General features: G+C 31.1%; 1 protein-coding gene across 2 annotated transcripts; it reads right to left on the bottom strand.

The window, feature by feature from the left end:
- Window positions 1-1655: 1655 nt before the first annotated feature.
- LOC137834969 (uncharacterized) lies at window positions 1656-16975 on the bottom strand. 2 transcript variants are annotated; one of them, XM_090302070.1, is made up of 8 exons: window positions 16851-16975; window positions 15984-16739; window positions 14957-15001; window positions 13592-13711; window positions 5533-5619; window positions 4086-4627; window positions 3133-3754; window positions 1656-1889 (listed from the first exon to the last, which is right to left on the bottom strand). In XM_090302070.1, the coding sequence occupies exons 2-8, from the start codon at window positions 16669-16671 to the stop codon at window positions 1834-1836; spliced, it is 2160 nt and encodes a 719-aa protein (XP_090158196.1). In that variant the 5' UTR covers window positions 16672-16739; window positions 16851-16975; the 3' UTR covers window positions 1656-1833. The 2 variants fall into 2 exon arrangements, with proteins under 2 accessions (XP_090158196.1, XP_090158197.1); XM_090302071.1 differs by having other exon boundaries at window positions 15984-16722; window positions 16851-16904.
- Window positions 16976-23746: the final 6771 nt, after the last annotated feature.

The following is a 23746-nucleotide window of genomic DNA, read 5'->3' as shown; positions in this document are numbered from 1 at the left end:
TTCTAAACCAAGAAAATATCTTAAATTCCCAAGATCTTTAATCTTGAATGTCTGATTCAAGGCTTGTTTGATTCGAGCAATCTCTTCTTTATATTTCCTGTCAATATTACATCATCCACATATATCAATAATGTTGTAAAAAATCCTCCAGAAGAATTAGTGAACAAGGAATGATCATTCATAGATTGAGTATATCCCATAGAAAGCAAAAATGAAGACAGTTTGGCAAACCATTTTCTGTTGGTTTGCTTAAGGCCATATAAAGCCTTTTTTAGTTTACAAACTTTTCCTGGTGGAATAGAAGTCAATCCAGGAGGAGAAACTGTGTATACATCTTCTTTCAAATCTCCATGTAAAAAGGCATTGTTTATGTCTAATTGTTTCAATTCCCAATTATAAATAGAAGCTATAGAAAGAAGCAACCTTATGGTGGTCATCTTTGCTACTGGAGAGAAAGTATTGAGGTAGTCAATGCCTTCTGTTTGTGTATATCCATTTGCCACTAACCTTGCTTTATACCTTTCAATTGTTCCATCAGCCTTATAATTTATTTTGAATACCCATTTACAACCTATGGCAGCTTTGTTCTGAGACAGAAGAGCAGTCTCCCAAGTTTGATTTGACTCTAAAGCAAATATCTCACATTGTATAGCTTTTCTCCAACAGTCATTGTAAGTATAGGCGTTGTTGTTAGGGGGTTTCTTTTTGTCATTGTTTTACGCTATTCTTGTGTGCCATAAGTGACAAAACATAATTGTAGCCTACATAATTACTTTGGCAACAAATTTGTTTTAAGGTGGAGAATCCTCGAAAAGAGGAAGGGAGTGGAATAGTGTTGAACCTGTTTTGATGTCCTAAGAAAATCTAGGTCCCTAATGATGCAGAGGTATTTAAGTTTGAAGAGTTATAGGCAAGTGGAGGAATAGGAACATGTTGGGTCTATTTAAGCTGCTCCTGCACCAGCAGTGGCTGCCTTTGGAGTACCAACTCAGTACCTAATGGCAGCGGCTTATGCAACATAGAAGATGTCCATTTACTGTATAAATGTAAACTCAAAAAATGGTTGATGGTGATTTAAAGAGTAATGCAGTTTTGGAGATGGAAGGTGGGAGATGTAGGAGACGTAGGTGTGGTTGCAACACTTCCAAAGACTTATCTAAATGAATCATGATGCGGAAAAATTAACATTGACCCAAAAAAAATGTTAATTCAATTGAAAAAATGTTAATAAATTTTTGACAAAAGAATAGCATCAATTGAAACTTACAAAAAATTTTATTAATGTTGATATTTTTGAATTATTAAATTATTTAAATTTAAAATACTTTATACAAATGAGAAAATTAAATCAAAAAATTTAGTTTATCTTATTAAAACAAAATATTTAAAAGAAAATAATTTAAAATAACACTGATTAAAAATTCAATAAACTTAAATAATTTTTAAATAATAAAATTTTCCATCATATCAAAGACAAGTAACAGTGAAAGCAATGAAAAATTGTGTCAAATCAATTTGTTTTGGAAATCCTAAAACAACACCTAGTAGCAATCAGACTGAACGAAAGTAAGGAAGGTACACTCTTCAGAAAAGTATATATCTTCTGAAGTTACTCAAATAAATGCATACATAACGAAACTAATATAGAATCTTAATTACGTATAAAGATGACCAACAATGTTTCCATCAAAATATGTTGTCCTTACAAACATAAAACCATAACATCAAAGAACTTAGATAAAATACCACAAGGGATTGTCTTATTAGGTCCTTTAATAAATATTGTCGAATAACAACTCAAACATGCTAATTAACATGCACCAAACTCATAGCTCATAACTTGATCATGGATACTTCTCTCTGATCAATTGAGGGGCCTTTCATCTCATCTGAAAAAAGTTAACAGATGTAATTAATAAAAACAAAATTTAACTATAATAACTATAATGTAATCAATCATTTTCTTCCTTTTGAAAACATAAAGCAAATCATTCATAAAAAAATAATGAGTAAGTTTCATCTCACCAACATAATTTCATGGCACCTTGTTGTAACAATTCATTATAAACTTATGAAATTGATAATGTAGCATTATCGACAACTTCGTCTATTTGAATTCCAGTTAAGGAATCTCAAGTTCATTTCTGAAACTCAATAAATAATTAAACTCATTTTATAAGAAAAAAATAAGCATGGCATTGCAGCATAAGCATGCTACTAGTATACATTTTATAACAAAAAGAATTGGCATTCCTACTACAAAGATAAGAATATACGGACTAACACCTCATAAAAATCCTTTTAATTGATAAAAAATGTAAATAATCACCATATAAGACTTAAATATTTATTAATTTATTGCTGATAAAAAAGTATTTGACAATATTTATTATTGTTTAGACACAATAATTTTTTTTATTTCTATTCTGATTATGCATGTATATATAAAATTCTTTTGAAAGAGCATTATTATGATATACTTGATTATAAGACATTGATAAAGGATTTTAGAGCTCATAAATTCAAATGATTTTGCACATAAAAATGATGATTATAGTAGCATGCAATTATATAAGATACAAAACTCCAATTAAGATGCACATGAAAACGAAGTTAAATCTCCATCTTAAAGACATTATAAAAAAATTATTAAATAACAACTAAATTTAAAAAATAAAAATAATTATTCACTATATTGATTAAATTAAATATTATTTTAGAGACTAAAAAATTATTAAGACTTAAAGTGGTTTCTATTATTAATAAAAATTTATGAAATGGTTTGTAAATTGGTATCTAAATGAACTTCCAAGTTTTAACTACTAACATGTTAGATTTTAAATTAGTCTTTAAAAGACTAATTTACAATATAAAGTAATTAGTAACTAAAACTTTTGTCGTTAATGGCTAGATACAAATTTAGAAACTACTTTATAAATTTTTATTAATAATAGAAATTACTTTAAATATCAATCACTTTTTTAGTTTATAAAATGGTTTATAATTTATTCAATATAATAAATAATTATTTTGGTCTTTAAAATTAGTTTATTTTCATGTATAGAAAGGATAAAGAAGAAAACAAATCAACAAAGATGCACAAACTTCAGTAGTGTTTTCGAAACTACTTACCTTCAGTTGAATCTTCAAATAACCATGTGAGAAACTTAAAAGGATAGAAAGAAATGTATCGCATTATGATGTTGCTTGAATCTGAGGGGAACCAGAGAAGAGTGTATAGTAACAAAAGCAGGAAAATGAGGATCACACACAAAATCATAACAGTAGTGGCCAGCCAACTGAGATCGCTTATAACAAGGTGTACACCAGCCAAGAATGCCACAGATAGGGTTGCGAGAGTGACTCCTAAAAGGGGTGTTGCCACATTAAGGGCTAAAAGAGCCAAAGTTATATCTCCCAATTGAGCCCATATGAGTATAATAGTAACACTAATGCCACCATACATGGATGCTGTGATGCAAAAAACAAATGGTTTAAACCACTTGTGATTCAGCATAACAGCCATGCCTTGTTTTCCTGGACTAGAACTATTATTTCCACCAGGCAAAGTAAAACCTGCGGCAAATGCTACTGTAGTTTTAAGGGTTGAAACCACCATAAGGGTGTTGATTCTGTCTTTATAAAAATCCGTCTTTTTGGCTTCTGGTTTACGAGGACTGGGGATCTCGATAGAGTGTGACCCTCTTATAGCATTTTGTACACCAGCAGATTTTAGTTGGCACCATGTTAGTCGCTGCATATACAAGTTTGTGTTACAAATTCAATAATCCAATAGAAAAATAAGTAGTTCAAGTGTGTAAGGAGATCACTGATGAAGATGCTCAATTTTTGGACAATTTAGACAATTTATATGCATGGAATTTACCACAAATCAATAAAGAAAGAAAAAGTGAGGCTAATGAGAAATAAAACAAAAATCCTTCCCTCAACATAATCATCCTAGATGAATTTTGATCAATTAAGAACTCAATTGAACATATATTCTCATAGCATTCACTATAAACTAAAACCACATATTTAAATCTTGAATTGTTTAGCAAACACAATATTCTATATATACTTGCCTGGGGGAAGGGCGGATTATTTTCTTGTTTAAATTGCTCAAAAACATCGAGAGTTGTTTGGTTGTTGTTGTTAAGGCAATGAATATCCACTCTTGTGTCCCATGTCAAGGCTTGCACAATTTTTGGACGAGAGTGTGAGGCAGCCAAATGCAACGGAGTGTTTCCATCGTAATCCTTGCCATTTATCATATCTTTAACTGCATCATTTGTGTCTTGCAAGATGTACTTTACCACATTAAACTCTCCCATTATAGCTGCAATGTGTACAATATTTCTACCTTTGTTATCAACTATTTCTCTAGGATCTGGACATTTTTTAAGCAATTTTTTTAGCACTTCTGTATGTCCAAATGCAGAAGCCAGATGAAGAGGAAAAAAACCATCGTTATCTTTTTCCATATTGCAGGTATGACAATGTTGAAGCAAGGACTCAACACCATGTAGGTAACCTGTAGATGCTGCATAGTGAAGAGCATTTCTTCCTATTTCATCCTTAACATGAATCCATTCTTTCTTGTTATTTACTATTTTCTCTAGAATACCTGTCATATTTTATAAATAACCAATTACAAGTAGAATGTCGTTGACAAATAGCAAATACATCAATTATTTAAGGAAAGAAGAAATGATGAAAAAAAATCCATTGAATAAATATTGCTGAGAGAATAAGTCAACTAGTTACATTACATCTTGTCCGAGTTCATCCATTTCATAGTTTTCTAAAAGAAATCTCTAATTGAAATGGGAAATTTTAAAAAAATTGAATATTTAAAAGAGAAAAAAAGCAACATAGCATACAAAATTTTCTCTCTCTTCTTTCATATTTTTGAAACTTCAGTAATGAATATTTTCTTTATAATAAATAAATTTGAAAATGAAAGAATTTAATTATTATTTTTAAAATTAAAATAAATTTCAATTAAGCTATGGTATTTTATTCTGTAAAACATTTTTCTAATTGAATCTTTAAACTTAGTATTTTTTTTAATGAAGTATTTATGTGTACTTTTCAATTATAGAAAACTAACTGCAAAAAAAAAAAAATATATATATATATATATATATATATATAGTCTATAAATATGGTATTGACATTTTGGCATATATGTAATGAAGATTCTCACTTTTTAAGGGTCATCGTTTTGAACTCGTTATTAATTCTCAATCAAAAGTACATGTTTACAATAACAATGGTTAAAAAAATGTTCAATTAATAGACAAAACATGTTGAATCATCTCATTAGAAAACTATAAGAATGAAATTAAAAACTATTAAATAATTCAAAATCATCCCTATTAATATTTAAGCTTTATTAAAATTTCATTACTCCATCTACAAAGAAAGATAGTGGAGAGATAGTGTCCAGATCTCCAATAGTTAGTATCCTCAAAATAAATTGATTAGTCAATGATAAGAGAAAATTAGCAATTATATAACAAAAATTACCTTTATTCTGGTTTAATATTGTCATTATGAGTGGTGATCGAGCTCGGTCATCTTGTATGAATCTTCGGATGTTTCTTCTTTCTTCTTCTTTTGTTTTCATCAATAAAGAATAAAATTAAATTAAGAAAAATATTTTAAATGTTTGTCGTTCCTGCCATTCGAATATCTAGAAACAAAATAATGAAAACAACTATGGTATCTATATAAAGTAGGAGATTATGTTATTATGAAGAAGAAGGAGAAGGAAAACTATGTTGCAGTTATGTCCATCTTCATTGTCCATGCATCAATTGAAGAGTTCGTATTTAGGGAAACTTTGCAATAGCAATAATCACAATTACGATTGGAGATAACAATTGAAAACTATAAGATTCTAGGTGTGAGTAAATATTATTCATATCTTTCCTACTCATATGTTATTATCATGATCAATTTTAAAAATAAAAAATAATTAGTTATTATATTTACTAAATTAAATATTATTTTAAAGGCTAAAAATATTATTCGTATTTAAATTAATTTATATTATTAACAAATAATTTATAAATTAGTATTTAATTAGTTACCAAGATTTCAAGTACTAATTATTGAGATTCTAAAGTTGGTAGTTAATTAAATATCAATTTAAAAGTAGTTTACTAATATTAAAAACTAATTTAGATACCAATAAATTTTTTAATTTTTTAAATAATATTTAATTTAATCAATATAATAATCTAATTATTTTGTTACATCTAAACTTACTTGATTTCTTTTTAATGATTTGCTTTTGTAACTCTCCTTCTCCCGACCAGTTGATTGTAGATTTATAGGAAAATGAAATACAATATTGAATAATAAGAGAACTTATAAGAAAATTTATCTATAAATGCATATACTCCCAAATATGTGGACAAATTTGAACTATCATTTAAATGACAATTATTATTTCCACATTGTTCTAACCTTCATCTCCATAACTAGAAAAAGTAGAGCGGGAGGATATTGGTCATCGACAACGATCAACTTAATAAGATATTTTAAAAAATAATATATAGATAGAACATAATAAATATAAATATAAGTTTAGATGATTTTTCTTTTCATAAAGATGTTATTATATCAAGTTTAGATGATTTTTCTTTTCATAAAGAAGGAATGATGAAAAAAAAATGTCCATTAAATAAATATTACTGCCAAAATAAGTTAACTAGTTACATTTCATCTTACATTTCATCCGTTTCATAGTTTCCTAAAAGAAATTTCCTAATTAAAAAGGGAAATTTAAAAAAAAAAAATGAATATTTTAAAGGGAAAAAAATAACATGCATACAAAGTTTTCTCTCTCTTCTTTCACCATATTTTTGAAACTTCAATAATGAATATTTTCTTTATAATAAATAAATTTGTTCACTTGGTGTAAGTATAAAATTTTGAAAATGAAAGAATTTAAGTATTATTTTTAAAATTAAAATAAATTTCAGTTAAGCTACGGAATTTTTATTCTATAAAACATTTTTCTAATTGAATCTTTAAACTTTATTTTTTTTTAATTAAGTATTTATGTACACACTCCCTCATGTGTGGTGTGTAGAATGTAAGGTCAGATTCACATGCACATTGTCCAGTAATTTTTAAGAAATCTTATAAAATTTCTTTTCTTCTTTTCATAAACCAAACATATTTTGTAATGATTCAATAATTGACACACTCACTAAAGACGATTTGATGAAGGCTAGTTTTTCTTCTCTAACTTCCCTCACGATCACAATGAAATGGATATGTGGAAGATTTTCTAGAAGTGGGGACGAATTAAGGATATCTTTATTTCAAGCAGATTGAATATCAAATATCAGAGGTTTGGCTTGGTAAGATTTCAAGAGGTGGTGGGTTTAGGGTTTAGACAAAAGGAACCTCATCAAACATACGCTCAGGTGGTGGGTAGGGTGAACCGTCAAATGCATGCCCAAAACACGAGGAAGGAAAACGAAACGTCTGTGCAAGGGGGCAAGGAACAAAATAGGGTTCACATTAGAGTTGAGGAGGAAGATAAAAGATGGTTGAAGAACTGTTATATTGGAAAGGTGGTGGATGGAGAGAAGGTACAGACAGTGAATGAGAGTTTTTTTATGGAGGGTTCAACTTCATCAAAGTGAGGTACCTAGGGGGGCTTTTTGTGTTATTGCCAGGAGATTCGAAAGAGGTTCTTCAAAAATCGCTAAAAGAGAATAAAAAGTTGTTGGCTGAAATATTTGAATCGGTTGTACCGTGGGAGGACAACTTTGAGGTTCAAACCCCTCAGGTTTTGGAACAGATCATGCTTTGAACAAGTCGCAACTCAAGTAGGGTCGTTGGTAGAGGTTGATGTCACAACGTCAGAACATGAAATACTTGAATATGCAAGGCTGTGAGTGAGAATCCCTGTGGGTGGAGAGCCTCGCTTGGTGAAGAACATGAGGTTTAATGAAACCTCGTGCCGAGTTATTTTCGAAGAGGAACCCCTCTTGTCGTACACATGTGCTGGTTACTTCCAATGCAATTAGGGGGTAGAGAGCAATGGGGTGTCGAACGAGGGTTCAAAAGATAAGTTTGGAGACGAGCTTTTAGAGTCAGAGGGCTCCGAATTCGATGGCCTAAATGGTGTAGAAGGGCAACAAGGTGAGGAGTTCTCCGTGAGATTTCTGCTGAACGAGGCGGCGTTCCAGAACGGAGGCGCGTGCCTTTCCAGTTCGAATGGTGGAAGGAGCTCTAGGTGTGAATGTAGGTTTCCCCTTTTGGAGGAACACGTAGACTGCATGAGAAAAGAGGGAAAGGGAGAGGTGCATGTTGGGAGTGTGTTAGTGCAGAAGGATAATAGGGAAACTAAGGGGGAGGCAACAGATAGTGAGAGGAGGAATGGATTTGACCTAATTGAAGATGGGCCAACTGAGGCCCAATCAAGTCAAGGGTGTGTTCTTAACATTTTTTCGAGTCTGGGCCCAAAGGAAAAGGAAGATGAACAGATAGGGGGTGCCACAAGCAGCATTGCCTCAGGTCACGTCTCCTGGTAATGATGACGACGGTGGCTGCAAAACTAACGATGACGGCATCTGCGGTGTCTCCGGCGAGGATAATTAGAAGCAAGGAAAAGTATTACTCATTTTTATGAACGGTGTGTGTGGAGGAGAAGAAACCGTGAGGCAAGTGCAGGCAGGCACGGGCGATGTAGCTGGTTTGTCAATATATGCAACTTTGGGCCTTTGTCTGCTAGAAGTGTTGTGTGGGATGAGGTTCGAGAAAAGAAAAGGGTGACTAATACAAAGACCTGGTGAATGGTCGGAGATTTTAATTCTATCATGAGAGCAGGATAAAGAAGGAATGCGGGTAGGGAAGGTAACCACTGAAAGGAGATAAGAAGGTTTAATGATTTCATTGAAAATACAGAGTTGTTTGATATTCCGATGACGGGAAGAAAGTATACATGGTATAATCCAAATGGTCTAATTAAGAGTAGAATAGACCGAATCTTAGTGTCAAAGGAATGGTTGGATAAGTGGCTGGATAACAAATATCAGGTTGTAGACAGGTCAGTGTCAGATCACTGTGCTTTGGTTTTGAATACAACCATCAAGGACTAAGGCCCGAAACCATTCAAGTGTTTGGATGTATGGCATAAAGACAACAGGTTCAAGGATTTCGTTCGCAATAAGTGGGCTAGTGATGAAGTGCGAGGAAGCGGAATTTTCGTTTTAAAAAAAAAGATGAAGAAGTTGAAATCTGATTTAAAAGTTTGGAAAAGAGAGGTCTTTGGCAATGTTTTCCAGCAAGGGGAGGATCTTCAGAGGAGAATACAAGAGCCTGATGCAAAGGATGATGAAAGTGAGTTGGATGAGGTAGGTAGGGAGGAGAGAATGTGGCTTTTATCTGAACTAAAACGAAATAATCATAGTCAGAAAGTTATTCTACAAAAAAAGACTCAGCTTAGATGGTTGAAGCAGGGAGACTCGAATAAAGAGTACTTTCATTCGGTCATTAATTGGAGAAGAATGAGGAATGGCTTGTGTGGGTTGAAAGATAAGGGTCACTGGTACGAATATCAGGGAGTGATAAAAGAGAAGGTCAGAGAGTTCTATGAAGAAAGGTTTAATGGAGTAGTTTGTCAACGAGTCAGGCTAGATAACACAAGGTTCAACAGAATTGCAGACGAAGATAATGCCTTGTTAGTAGGAAGGATATCCGAGGAGGAAATTAAAAGGGCAGTGTGGAGTTGTGATAGCGACAAAAGCCCGGGTCCTGATGGTTTCTACTTCGGGTTTATCAAGTTCTGTTGGGAAGAGATTAAGGAGGACATCATAAGAGCAGTTCATAATTTTGAGGATGAAGGAAGATGGCCAAGGGGGATGAATGCCTTTTTTATTTCCTTGATTCCTAAAGTCGATAATCCATAACCCCTGAATGATTTTAGACCTATTTTCCTGGTTGGATGTTTATACAAAATTGTGGCAAAAATTATGTCTATGAGGATGAAGAACGTGATGCATAAGGTCATAGATACTAGACAATCCGCGTTTCTGGAGGGTAGAGGGATTCTCGATAGTGTTCTAGTAGCAAATGAAATGATGGAAGAAGTAAAGAGGAGAAGCAGCAGTTGCATGTTCTTAAAGGTTGACTACGAGAAGGTGTATGACTCTGTTGTTTGGGAGTTTATTTTCTACATGCTAGAGAGGCTAGGCTTTTGCACCAAGTGGATCGGTTGGATAAGAGTATGTCTTGTTTCCTCCTCAGTGTCAGTGCTTATAAACGGGAGTCCTAATAAGGTGTTCAAACCAAGGAAGGGGTTGAGATAAGGAGATCCCCTAACTCCATTTCTTTTCCTCATTGTGGCTGAAGGTTTAGCCGGAGTTATAAGGGAGGCGGTCAAGAAAGATTTGTTAGAAAGCTTGGAGATCGGAGGCAGGTTCATAAAAGTTAATATGCTTCAGTACGCGGATGACACATTGTTTTTCTGCAAGGCGGAAGCACATTGTATGTTTGTTATCAAGGTCATTCTAAACTGCTTTGAATTAGCTTCTGACCTAAAGGTTAACTTTCAGAAGAGCAAAGTCAGAGGGATAGGATTCAGTTCTCTGTTGGTACAATAGTTTGCAGCTATTTTGAATTGCGAGATAATGAAGACTCTGTTTCAATACTTGGGATTGCCGGTAGGAGGATGCCACAAAAGAAGTAAGTTCTGGGAAGAGGTGGTGGAAAAGGTGAGAAGAAGGTTAAGCAAATGGAAAGGTAAGTTCATCTCTAGGGCAGGTAGACTTCGCCTGATTAAATCGATGTTGTCCGCTCTTCCTCTGTTTTTCTTGTCTCTGTATAAAATGTTGGTTATGGTGATGAAGAAAATAATGAGGGTGCAGAGGAACTTTCTGTGAGGGTGGGGATCAGAAAGCATGAAAATAGCATGGACTTCGTGGAAAAAGGTTTGTGAGCCAAAAGAAGAGAGAGGGCTCGGTATGATAAACTTAAGGCGTTTCAACATTGCCTTGTTGGGAAAGTGGATTTGGCGCCTAGGCTTTGAAAAGACGGGTCTGTGGGAAAAAGGTTCTAGATTCAAAGTACAAAGGTTGAAGGGATATCCGGAGTCAAAGAAAAAGTAATTATGATTCATGGTGCAAACCAAGCCCACTCTGGTGAGGTATCTCAAAATAGATACCTCACTAGAGGGAGGATTGGACAAAGACCAGAGCACTTAAAGTTCTTCCTGCTAGTCTTTTTAATATTTAGAAAAATGTTGTAAATAAGTTGGGCTCACATGAGGGGTCCAAATAGTAGAATAAGCAAGAGTATGTTCATATAGCATAATTAGGAGGTGAAGACATAAGAATTGGCCCATAAGAAGTCCATTAGGTTAGAAAGGAAACCCTAGTTTCTAGAATGCGTAGGATGGTGCGGTTTTGACCAAAGTCAAGACCTAAAATCGCACCACTTCTTCCTTTCCCATTCTACTCTCTTTTCTTCTTTTCCAAGGCTCCTAAATCTATAAATAGGGAGGCCTATCTCATGTATTCACAAGTTGAATTAAGAGTAAAGTTACTATACACAAATTGTGTTAGAGTGTGTGAGTATTGTCTCCCTAAACCTTTGTCTTATCTTATGAGAAATTGAGAGCTCTCAAGTGGCAACATTCACACTTATCTTGGAGCAAATCATCAATCCAAGTGGCGTGTTTCACCTTCTCAAATTCATCTCATAAGTTTCCTTTCACTCATCGTTTTCCATTCCATTTCCATTCCAATTTCAATTCCAAAATATGTCTTGTTCTTGTTTTTGCTCTTTGAATTCAATTCGGCCATTTATGTTTGCTTAGCTTTCCTTGGTTTAATATCGCACCTATATTGGCATTCATCTTCACCTTTAATTGTGTTTTTCCTTTTGGCCTTATGGAAATGAACCTTCACATCTACTTAACACTTGTTAAGTTAATGTCCAGTGAGAATTTTCCTTAGGCTTTTCACTCTTAATCGCTTAACAATCTCAATCTTAAATCTAAAGTGTCATCTAAATGAATCAATCTAAAATCAACTCACATGAATTCACCTTGGTGGAGGGATCTAAAGGAGGTCTAGTCACTTGACGAGTGGAAAGATAATTCTGAAGATACTTTTTCACGGGAGATTGGGAATGGGAGGGAGATAAGGTTATGGGAGGATAGATGGGTATGCAATACAAACCTCAAGGATGCCTTTCCGAGACCCTTCACTATCTGCTCCACCAAGGATTCAACTATTTGGCATGCGGGGGAGTGGTCACAAAATTCATAGTGGATTTGGAAGATCGAATGGAGAAGAAATCTGTTTGAATGAGAGTGGAATCAAGAACAGCAGTTGTTGCAAATTTTGGAGGAACAAAGGGTAATATTTGATAAGGAGGATTCTTGGGCTTGGAAAGACAAAGAGTTAGCAGTGTTCACGTTCAAATCTGCATACAATACTCTAAAAGATGTTAATGGGGCTGAGAGGGAGCTGTATGGGGTTTTTGGAGGATGAACGCACCACCATCTTCACATTTCACAGCATGGAGGGTTCTGGAAGACAAAGTAGTGTCTAAAGCAAACCTAGTTAGAAGGGGGTTAAATATGACTTCCATTACATGTTGTTTATGCGGGGAGGAAGGGAAACCACGTCCCATCTTTTTTGTACATGTAGAATTGCCTGGCTTGTGTGGTCTAAATGCTATGAGTGGAAGGGGTTGGCAGGGACAGATCATAGGGAGCTAAAGAAAAAATTCAAAAGCTTCAGGATGAGCGGGGTAAAGGATAGTGTTAATCAGATATGGGGTGGTGTGTTGATAGCAATTGTAGGTGAGTCGTAGTTCCATATGAACAAGAGGATTTTTAGAGGTGGCAAGATAGATCACTTATAAATCTTCACTCTGACTCAGATGAAGGCCTGGTCGTGGGTTGTGTGTAAAGTGCGTGGGATATGTTTTTCGTTTTCAGGCTGGTGCGTCGAGCCTTTAATTTGCATGAAGTCTGTCAATAGTGCTAGGAGATAGTTAACTTGATTATAATGTGTTTGTTTTTAGGTCTTGAGTGGTTGTATGGAGGTTAGAAGTTTTGTACCTCATATAGAATTTTTGTATAAGGGTTTAGGTATCCTTAAAATATCTCTTATTTATTAATTTGTTTTTTGCTGATAAAAAAAAAGTATTTATGTGTAATTTTCATTATAGAAAACTAACTATAAATATCTAAATAATCTATAAATATGATATTGACATTTTAGCGTATATTTAGCGAGAATTCTCACTTTTTAAGGTCATCGTTTTGAACTTGTTATTAATTCTCAATGAAAAGTAATCATAACAACGGTTAACAAAATGTTCAATTAATAGACAAAACAAGTTGAATCATCTAATTAAAAAACTGTAAGACCTAATTAAAAATTATTAAATAATTCAAAATCATCCCTATGAATATTTAAACTTTATTAAAATTTGATTACTCCATCTACACAGAAAGAAAATGGAGAGATAGTGTGCAGATCTAGTATCCTGTTAATAAATTTATTAGTAAATGATAAGAGAAAATTTACAATTATAGAATAAAAATTACCTTTATTTTTTTTAAAGATTGTCATAATAAGTGATGATCGAGCTCGGTCGCTTGGTATGAACCTCCGCATGTTTCTCCTTCTTGTCATTTTAATATCCGAATTGAGTGCTGATTGTAGTACTGAAGTTTTTTTTTATCAGTAGAAAGCAAATAAATAAACAGGATCTAACCCTCGGATAAAATATAAAAATGCATATTTTCATATACTCAAACATCTTTCCAAAAGATAAACTAAAAATGATAGTAAGGTCAAAAATGAATCCCACCACTTTAATGAGCACTGAAGTTGTATTAACAAAAGATAAGGGGTGTTTATGATTCCAATGCCAATTAACATTTCAAGAGTGTAAAAGCTTTTACACTAACAACCAATTAAAAAAATCATCTTATCATAATTAACTTAAGAATTATAACGATGAAAAACTTACTATACATAACACTTTATGCTTAGATACAATTTTCATAACTTAATTTTTACATTATTAGTGACTATATGTTATTTAGTCTAAGATATAAAGACCAAAAATAAAATTATCTTTGTACAATTCTCATGAGACAAGTCTAAAAATATCTCCACAACAAAATAATGAAAACAACTATGGCATCTATGTAAATTATATATAAAGTAAGAGGATAAGTTATATATAAAATAGGAGGATAAGTTATTATGAAGAAGGAGAAAAATATGTTGCAATTATGTCAATCTTCATTGTCAGTGCATCAATTGAAGAATAGCAATAACCGCAATTATGATTGCAGATAACTATTGAAAACTATAAGATTCCAGGTGTAAATATTATTTATATCTTCATTTCTCGAAAAAAAATATTAAATAAAAATAAATTTAGAGATCAAAATAATTAATTACTATTTAATTAAATTAGAAATTATTTTATAAATTAAAAAACTACCGTATTTAAAGTAGTTTATATTATTAATAAAAAAATTATAAAATAATTTTTAAAACAAAAATTGTAACTGCTTACTATTTTATATTTTATATTTTAAATTATTTAAAATTTAAAATATTAATCATTAAAACTTAAGTAATTAATTTAAATAAAAAGATTTATTAATCATAGAAACCACTATAAATTTAGTTATTATTTAATACCTTGTAATGTAATGTTATTTGTAGTTTCATTCTCGTGAACATTGATTATAAATTTTTAAGAAAATGAAGTACATTAAATAATAATAAAAGAAAAACTCCTAACCTGTTATTAATTAATTTTAAATTAGTTTTTCAAAAAGAACTTATAAGAAAATTTGTCTATAAATAAATGCATGTACTCCAGTGGACAAATTTGAAATACCGTTTAAAAACAGTAATTATTTTCAGAGTTCTAACCTAATTGACCTCACCATATACATCTTCATATTCATCTTCATCTTCATCTTCATCTTCATCTTCATAACCAAAATCAGAATTAGAATGAGAGCGGAAGGATACTGTAACTCAATAAGATATTTTAAAAAGTAATATATAGATAGGACATAATAAATATCAATATAAGTTTAGACGATTTTTCTTTACCTGAAAATGTTATTATATCAACTATTTTTTTTTAACCGAACATATTATCATTATTATCATATAAAACTGTAAGATGCTGACAAACTATAATTGATATGAGAACTGCAAAATTATGAAGTAGCAATTATGATTTTTAGTTTTCTCACAATGAGATAGATGTGAATAAAAATATTATTTTAATGTAAATAATTAATATATATATATATATATTTGTTTAAAATTTAAAAAAAAAATACTTATAAAATATAGAGAATTGGAAATATTTACTAAGTAATTTTTTCAATTTATAAAAAAATTATAAATTATATATGTAAAATTCACATTGAAATTTATGCCATCCGTTAAAATGTCGTATCAATTAAAGTTATTAAAAAAATAATTAACATTTCAATTTTTTACATCTTAAAAAAACTCCCCTGAACATTTTTTTGAGATGCTTTAAAGACATTTGTGTATTAATTGGATGGAGAGAGAAGAATAAAAGGGTTGGACATTTGAGAAATTTTAATTTAAAAATACAATTTCGAAATAAAATATTAATTTCAAAATTGAAAAGGCCTAACTTATTATTACTCTGTAATTAACTATTCAGTTAAGTTTCATAAATAATCATTTTTTTAAATTTTACTAATATATGTTTTATTTATTAATAAATTTACCAAATTTCTTAATTTAGGAAGGATAATAACAAAAAAAAAAGCTAGCAGAAATGGAATTCCAAAGTAGTGGTAGATGTTGTTATGTTGACTTATGATTAATATATGTTCTTTATTCCCAACCAAATGATTGCGAACTTAAGGAAAAATAAAGCCCAAAAATAATAGGAAGAAGTTTAAAGCTTGTGGCAACATGTACCTTCGCTAATACTGGGGAACAACACTTGGTCAACAATGTCCTCGTAGTTTTTCTCAAATGCTAACTGCAAAACTGATTTGTCTTTATTGTTTGTAATAGTAAACGCAGTTTCCACAACCCATTTCCTGAAGTGTGGTGGTGAAGAATATTGAATCTGCATTACATTTTTGTGACCATTCAAGAAGGCTTCATGAAACAAAGTATTTCCTTGGTTGTTGGTTACTAGGATTGCCTCTTTGGCTTGTTCTGAATTTGGATTACGGAGAACTGCAGTCAACAACTTGCGAAGAGTAGAGATGTGGCCAGCTCTTGCAGCAACATGCAGTGGGGTGTCACCATTTCTATTTTTTGCTGTCAAAAGCTCTGCTCCACCAATTTCAACTATTCTTACCACACAGTTATTATTTCCATAGAGAGCTGCTACATGCAGCACCGTGTTTCCCCCAGGGCTCTTTTGCTTTAGAGTCTGATCATCTATTATTTCTCTCCAAGATTCATCCTCATTTTCTTTTATTGAATCGTATGTTCTCTTTGGCAACAAACACGGATGATGTGCCTTAACTTCATCACTTTCAATTCTGTTTTCTTCAACCACATTCCTTGAAGGCTGTACTCCTACATGGTTATTTTCCAAGTCATCATGGTTCATACTCGTCTCCTCTCCACGGGGAAAATCCACCATGCTCATTTTCTTTAACAGTATCAATATATGTTCCTGGCCTTTCAACTCTGCTTCCACCTACTTTTTTTCTGTGTCTAAAAATACATAAACTACACACATATCAATCTATCCATTTTATAGAATAATTAAAATAAATAAATCATAATATACACAACACACAAAATTCTCAACTTCACTCAACTTACCTTCAACTCTTCAGATTCCACTGGACTTCGAAGCTCAAAGGTTTTAGCAGTGATTCTAATCTAACATACACAAACAGCTTTTATAGAAGAGGGATGTTATACCGTTAAAAAAAAAGGAAAACTTTGCTTTGATAGTGCAAATACTAAAAAACACATACTTCGAACCTTCTTATGATAATATAATAATATTTTAAATTAAAAAATAAAATAAATATAATTAAAATATTAATTTATTATATTATTAAAGCATAGATCGTAGAGTGGAAGTAGAATATAGGGGTGAAAGTATAATTTTCCTCTTCTTTATGAGAGAAGTACATATTTATGAAACATGAATAACCATTAGCTGTCTCGCAATTAGCTAGGTCACAAACTGACCTGTCAAGCCAATTGTCGTCAATGTTATATATAGGTGCCACCTGTCAGTTAAAGATATTTTCATAGATAGTTTTAAAAAATTACATCGGTACATCTTTAAAATTGAAAATTTTAATTAAAATAGATTTTGTTAGAGCTTTTAAATTGAGAAATTTGATTAAATTTTTTATTAATATATAAATCAAATTGAACCAAAATAAATTAGTTTAATCTTCGAACATGTTTGGAAAATAAAGTTTATCCCATCTGCACAAATAACTTTTGGAGAGTGTACAAAAGATATTAACACCAAAAGATAATTTGTCTAGACGATGGTGTTGTTTTATTAAATAATCTATGTGTTTTATGTGGTCTGGAAGAAAAATTTATAAATCATTTATTTTTTAATTGTAAAATTGTTTGAATTATATGGAAGAGATGTGTTATTATTGGTTGGGAGTGTCGACAATTAATCATTCTTGAATGCTACAAGCAATATAATTTGGAGAAGTATTTGGATAACAATAATTAGGGAGATTTGGAAACATAGAAATGGTTGTATGTGATATAATTAGGGAGATTTAAAAATGATAGAGTCAATCACATGGAAGTTTTCGCGGTTGCACAAATGAAGGTTTGGTCATGGATGATTTCAAAGGAACATGTAATTGATTTTTCTTATTCAGATTGGTGCTTGGAACCTTTAGAATGTATGTGATATATTATAAAATGTAATTGAGTGTTATTCTACCGCTATGCTTTATGAAATAATATTTTCTAGCTTGTTATAGAAAAGACCATGGTTTGCTTTTTTTCTTGTAGGTTGTTGGATGCGGGAGGATTCTGGTTTATGTTTTGTTGGTTGGGGGAGTTCATTTCTTCAGTTTGTAATTTGAAAAATATTATCAAATGTTTTGGAGCAGAAAGAATGTGCAGTGTATGTAGGATCAAAGTTCTTGGGTTGGTCTGCTAGGAGAGAAGAGTTACTATGAAGAAAATGAGCCTTGTTGAAATTCAAAGGTGGAAGGTTGAAGAAAACGTAAAGCGTAGATTGTAAAATTGAAGTTATGACAACTAGACACAACTTTGATATTGAAGAAGAAATTGTTACAACTTTGATTAATGTAAACTGAGATTTGTTTTTTAATTTTAAATAAAGTCATGTTAACATGACACAACTCCAGTTGTTTTTATATTTAACTAAAGTTGTGGTGAGTTTACACTACTTTTTCATGTGATTTTATTAATAATGTTAATATTAATGCATATAGTTTTTACATAAAAGAATATTAATAAGTTAATATTAATTGTTTATATAAAAATATTATTTATAAAATGTAAAAATTATTATCTACATAATTATTAAAAAAATAAAACTAATAGGTACAAAAATAAATTATATTAAAATATATAGAAATTGTTATAAGGATTGTGATTAGGGATGACATGGAAATTAGGTTTTACATATTAATATTTGTTTCATAATTTTGTGTGATAGTGGGATAAAATGAAGTTATAAATGGGTATGATTCCTAATTGGTCTTCTTCATTAGGCATCAAATTTGGTCTCGGGAAAATACACTAATAATCTTTATTTTAAAATTGGATCTCATAAGCCTTATAAATATTGTGGAAACGGTATATTAAAGTAAAAAATGTTGTTAGTTGTGAATGACAAAACTAACAAACAACAGCAATATGAAGAGAAGGCAACTAAAGTGCTTGAAACTCTCTCCAATCACATCATATTTCAGTTAATTTAACTATGCATGACATAGGTCATCACCAAAGTTGAAAAGTTTACTACAAGAAAATCATGAAATAGAAACCAAATTTTAAAAACCACACTAATTAGTTGTAATAGTAACTAAATTAGAAACCATTTTAAAAACTAAACAAAATTTTGGTTTCTAAATTAGTTTCTATTATTGTTAAATCGTTTCTAAATTGGTATCTAATTAGCAACCAAAGTTTTAGAGACCAAATTTAGAAACTAAACAATTGGTAGTTAAAACCTTGGTTGCTAATTAGATACTAATTTAGAAACTATTTAACAATAATATAAACTAATTTAGAAACCAATTTTCTTTTTAGTTTTTAAAATAGTCTCTAATTTAGTTACTATTGCAAGTAATTATTTTGATCTCTAAAAATTGATTTCTATTTCATGATTTTCTTGTAATAGTTATTATCTTCTTCTTGTAATAGTTATTATCTTCTAAATATCAAACTCTTAATTTTCTCAGTTGTATCATGGTACATTACACGTAACAAATCATTGCTATTTTTTTTATTTATCAGTGTTATTTAAGAGTCGAAAATACAAAACTATTTTTTATAAATATGCAAGAACTAAAAGAAATCATATAGGTTATGTGATTTTAAATATTTGGTTAATATGTATTTTCAAAACTAATCTGTGTAAAAATATTTTGTTTCGTTAATCTTTTAACATTTATTAGTTCAAGAAAAAAAATATTTTTATTTAAGATTTAGGTTTTGAAGTTGAAGGATTAAGAGAAGCGGACATCAAATAAATGTGAACCAACTAGTTGAGCCGACAACACCAAATGATTTACTCCCTCTTCCATCACACGCACGCACATGCAAGTTATTCTTCATAAGTTAAAACACAAAATTTTACAGTCGAAGAAAAAAAAAACTATTATGGATTCTTACATCTGAAATTGATAATTACATTTTTCAGATTAAATGTTTTAAAAATAGTTTATGGTTTTTCTCATCAGTGATTTAAAAATACTGTTTAAATTATATAAATTATTTCATTCTGACCATTCAAAATTATAATTCAAATTTTAGTATTATTATACATTCTATTTTTTGAATTATTACGCATAGCGTTTCAAATTTTACAATGAAAAAAAATTAAAGAAAAAAATTATAGATGCAGGGAAAAAAATCAAAGATAGAGAAAGTAAAAGCCTTGGATTGTTGTCCTAAGATCAAGTACTACTTATTTATTAACGTTCGCTTTCTTAATTTTGGGGTGGGTAGGTTTGTGTTAGAGTACACTACTTCTAATTTATTCATTTCTTAAATTTGTCTTCTCAAAAATTTATATATAAGTTTACTCATGTAGTTCTTATTCATGTTAACTTCTCTCACAAAATATTGAAAAATTATGTTACTAAATTCATTTCAAAATAATACTGTGATTCTAGCTATACAAAAAAAAATTAAAACTTGCTAACATTTTATATTTTCATAAATGATTAAATTTTTCCCATCATCAAATCAATTATTTTGGTTTTTTATTCAAAATAATTTATTTATAAAAATAATGAAACTATTTTAATGAAATTGTTTGAAAGTTATATTTTTACTATTATTTTTAATGACATCTTCTGTGAAACAATAAATATACCATTATTGTATATTTTTTAAATGTACATAAATAAAATAATTCTAAACTATTTGTTTAAATAATACAATATTAAAGATGAAAATGTTACAACAAGTACAGTTGAAAATTAATTGAGCCAACTTATTTGGTGTTATATGAAAGATAAAAATGTTACATCAAATACAGTTGAAAATTAATTGAGCCAATTTCATTGTGTTATCAATCAGGTCAACTTGTATAATCGGCTCATCATTTATTTGATGTTTTTTTTAAAAGGAAAATGTTTTGTTAACACTGTTTATTTAAGTTCTTCTTCTCACTGTAGATGTGATGGTGATGTGACAGTAGTAGTTACAGACGTGTAAGGATATACATGTAAATGGCAGCCAACAATTGATTTTCAATTTGACAAAAGTTAGAGGAAGATAAGTGTTGTGTTTCAGTATTTAGTTATGCGAGAACCACTTAAAATTTATACTTTGTGGTATTTATGCTAATAATTATTTAATTTTTAAAAACTGAAAAATATGTGAGAATTAAGGATGGTAATGTGGGTCGGGCTATCCAGCTCGCAATCCACTGGCAAAAAGTGTAAGATGGAATTAGGAATCCAATTCTCTGACTTACTTAAATTTATCTTGCATAAGTCGCAGTCCGTATGTCCGTATGTACCAACAACAGGATGAGTTGGCACGCTGACTTGTAAAAAAGAAAAAAGAAATTAAAGCAAGTTGTATAAGTTACCCAATTTTTTCTCAATTTAAAACCTAATTAATTAGGTTTGCTATTGCATTCACTCCACTCTACCTCTGCTATAGCCTCCACACACAGCCTTCGTGCCCTCGCTAGTGCATATCTTCACACGCCTCTGCACACAAAATTTGCAGTGCATGCCTCTGCACACCCTTTTGTGCACTCCTCCGTTCACAACCTTCACTTGCACGCCCTCCACTTCTATATAAAACATTTTGATGGCTTTTAAAAAAAACAAAAAAAAAACTTATACTGAGTTGGACCGCCAACTCACAAACTATCCTTATACGATACGAGACAGAGAAATCAGTCCGTGTTCATTATATAGGGTGGGCCAACCCAATCCACATTTTACAGATCAAGCACGAGGCAGGTCAACCCACATTATCATCCATTATGCGTAATATATACAAGTTGACCTGACAACACTAAATGATTACTCTCTCTCATGAGACTCATGCAAGTTTTTCTCCAAAAGTTAAAACACAAACTTTCATTTCAACGAAAAAACAACTATTATGGATTCTTACATCTGAAATTGGTAATTACATTTTCCATATTAAATGTTTTAAAAATAGATTATGGATTTTCTCATCATTTATTTAAAAATGTTGTTTTAAATTTGTTCTTGCCAGTTGACTAAGTTGAACGCATTCTATTGGATCTGTCGTAGTTGAGTATTGACTTGTGTCTTTCTGTTGAACTGAAACGTGACTTCGTTGTGACAGAGGGCGCCCTGCCTGTTGATTCACTAGTGCAGAAAGGCTAAACAAGGGAGGTTATTTTACATCTACAAGGGCGGCTATAGAGCTGCATTTGACCAGCACGCATTCGTAAATCAAAGAGATACAAGTGCGGCTATATAGCCGCATTTGTAAATACTATTTATAAGGGCGGCTATTTCTGGTAGCCGCACTTGTATATGCTTCTGAATCAAGGTTAGGGGTTTAGGGGTAATGCATTTACAAGGGCAGCTTTGGTAAATAACTGCCCTTGTAAATCACATTTACGAGTACAGCTATGGTAATAGCCGCACTTGTAAATCCTGCGCTGGATTTATAAGTGCGGCTTTGGTAAATAGTCGCCCTTGTAAAAAGTAGTTTTTTTAGTGCAATCTGTTTAGTGCTAATTCTCATATAAATTAACCTGTTCAATTATATATACCCCCATCTAGAAAAATAGATAAATTCAGAGAATCAAATATATATTGATCAAAATGTACATTACAAACACTAATCAAATTACATATAATCCCTACATTATTGCTCAACTATCCTAGAGTTATAAAAATTTGAAATATGTGGACCAAGAATGTCTCACATATGTTATGGCTTTCGAACTCATCGGTACTTCTTCCGTGAAAAACTGCATTTCAAAATATAGTTGACATAAATTAGTTTTAAGATACATATATGTTCAAGAATTACAAAAGTAATTTAACATATCATGTTACCTCTTTCCAACCACTTTTAATGCCTAGTCTTACAATGGTAATCATCCATTGCATAACGTAATAGCCACACTCATAGCTTCTTGTTTATTTATTACACTATAATTCAATAAAAAGTAAAAGTTAGTATATTGAAAAACAATGAAAAGAGAAAGAAAAAAATTACAAACTTTTATTCTTATCCACTTCAAATAATTTGAACTGGATCGACCTTTCAGGATGTTATATCAACGCCATGAACTGGTTAATACAAAAAAACTCGTTAGTAGATGGTTAATTGGTAACATATAGAGTTAAGTTTTTAGTATACTTACGTATCAATGATATTCTTAAGATTTGGGGGTATCTTATGTGTAGGGAACAAAACCACACAACAGTCTTATCAATCATTGATAAGACAAGTAACTACCAATGACGCCTATATCATCCATGAAAAGAGTTAGTAAATATTTAAAAATGAAATAGTAATAATTGACGACATATAATTAAACTTACTCATTAATATAAGGGCATAAATAAATTTGTTTGCCCTCTTTTTCTAGGGTGTTAGTGATGTATGATTGGGTCATAAAATATTGAATTATATTTATATTGAGCTTCTGATCCACAACTACAAATTCTAATAAATTTGTCATGTACATGTATAGTGACAGTTCAGTGTTTATTTGAAAAAACGTATCATCCCAGGGAACTTCAGAAGGATCATGACCAATTTGTCTAGCAGCTAAAGCTAAGGAAGCTATAGGATCGTCAACTGGAACCTCATGCTTCTTTTCCAAACTTAGTTTCCAATGAGGTATCTACAAAATAAAGAACATTTGTATTAAATTATATGTAATATATAAATATAAATTAATATAATGAAATGAAATTATTAGATGAGGTTCTGCCATAATTCGAATGAGGTGTCTGGGCCAGGCAACGAATGTCTGAAATGCATCGGCCACAATGGTTACCTCATCTGAAGGTAGT

This window comes from Phaseolus vulgaris, chromosome 5 (genome assembly GCF_051622355.1).
Source record: "Phaseolus vulgaris cultivar YP4 chromosome 5, ASM5162235v1, whole genome shotgun sequence".
Taxonomy (NCBI): Eukaryota; Viridiplantae; Streptophyta; class Magnoliopsida; order Fabales; family Fabaceae; genus Phaseolus; species Phaseolus vulgaris.
Note: the sequence above shows the minus strand (reverse complement) of the source record. Positions and strands in the feature narration are given on the sequence as shown.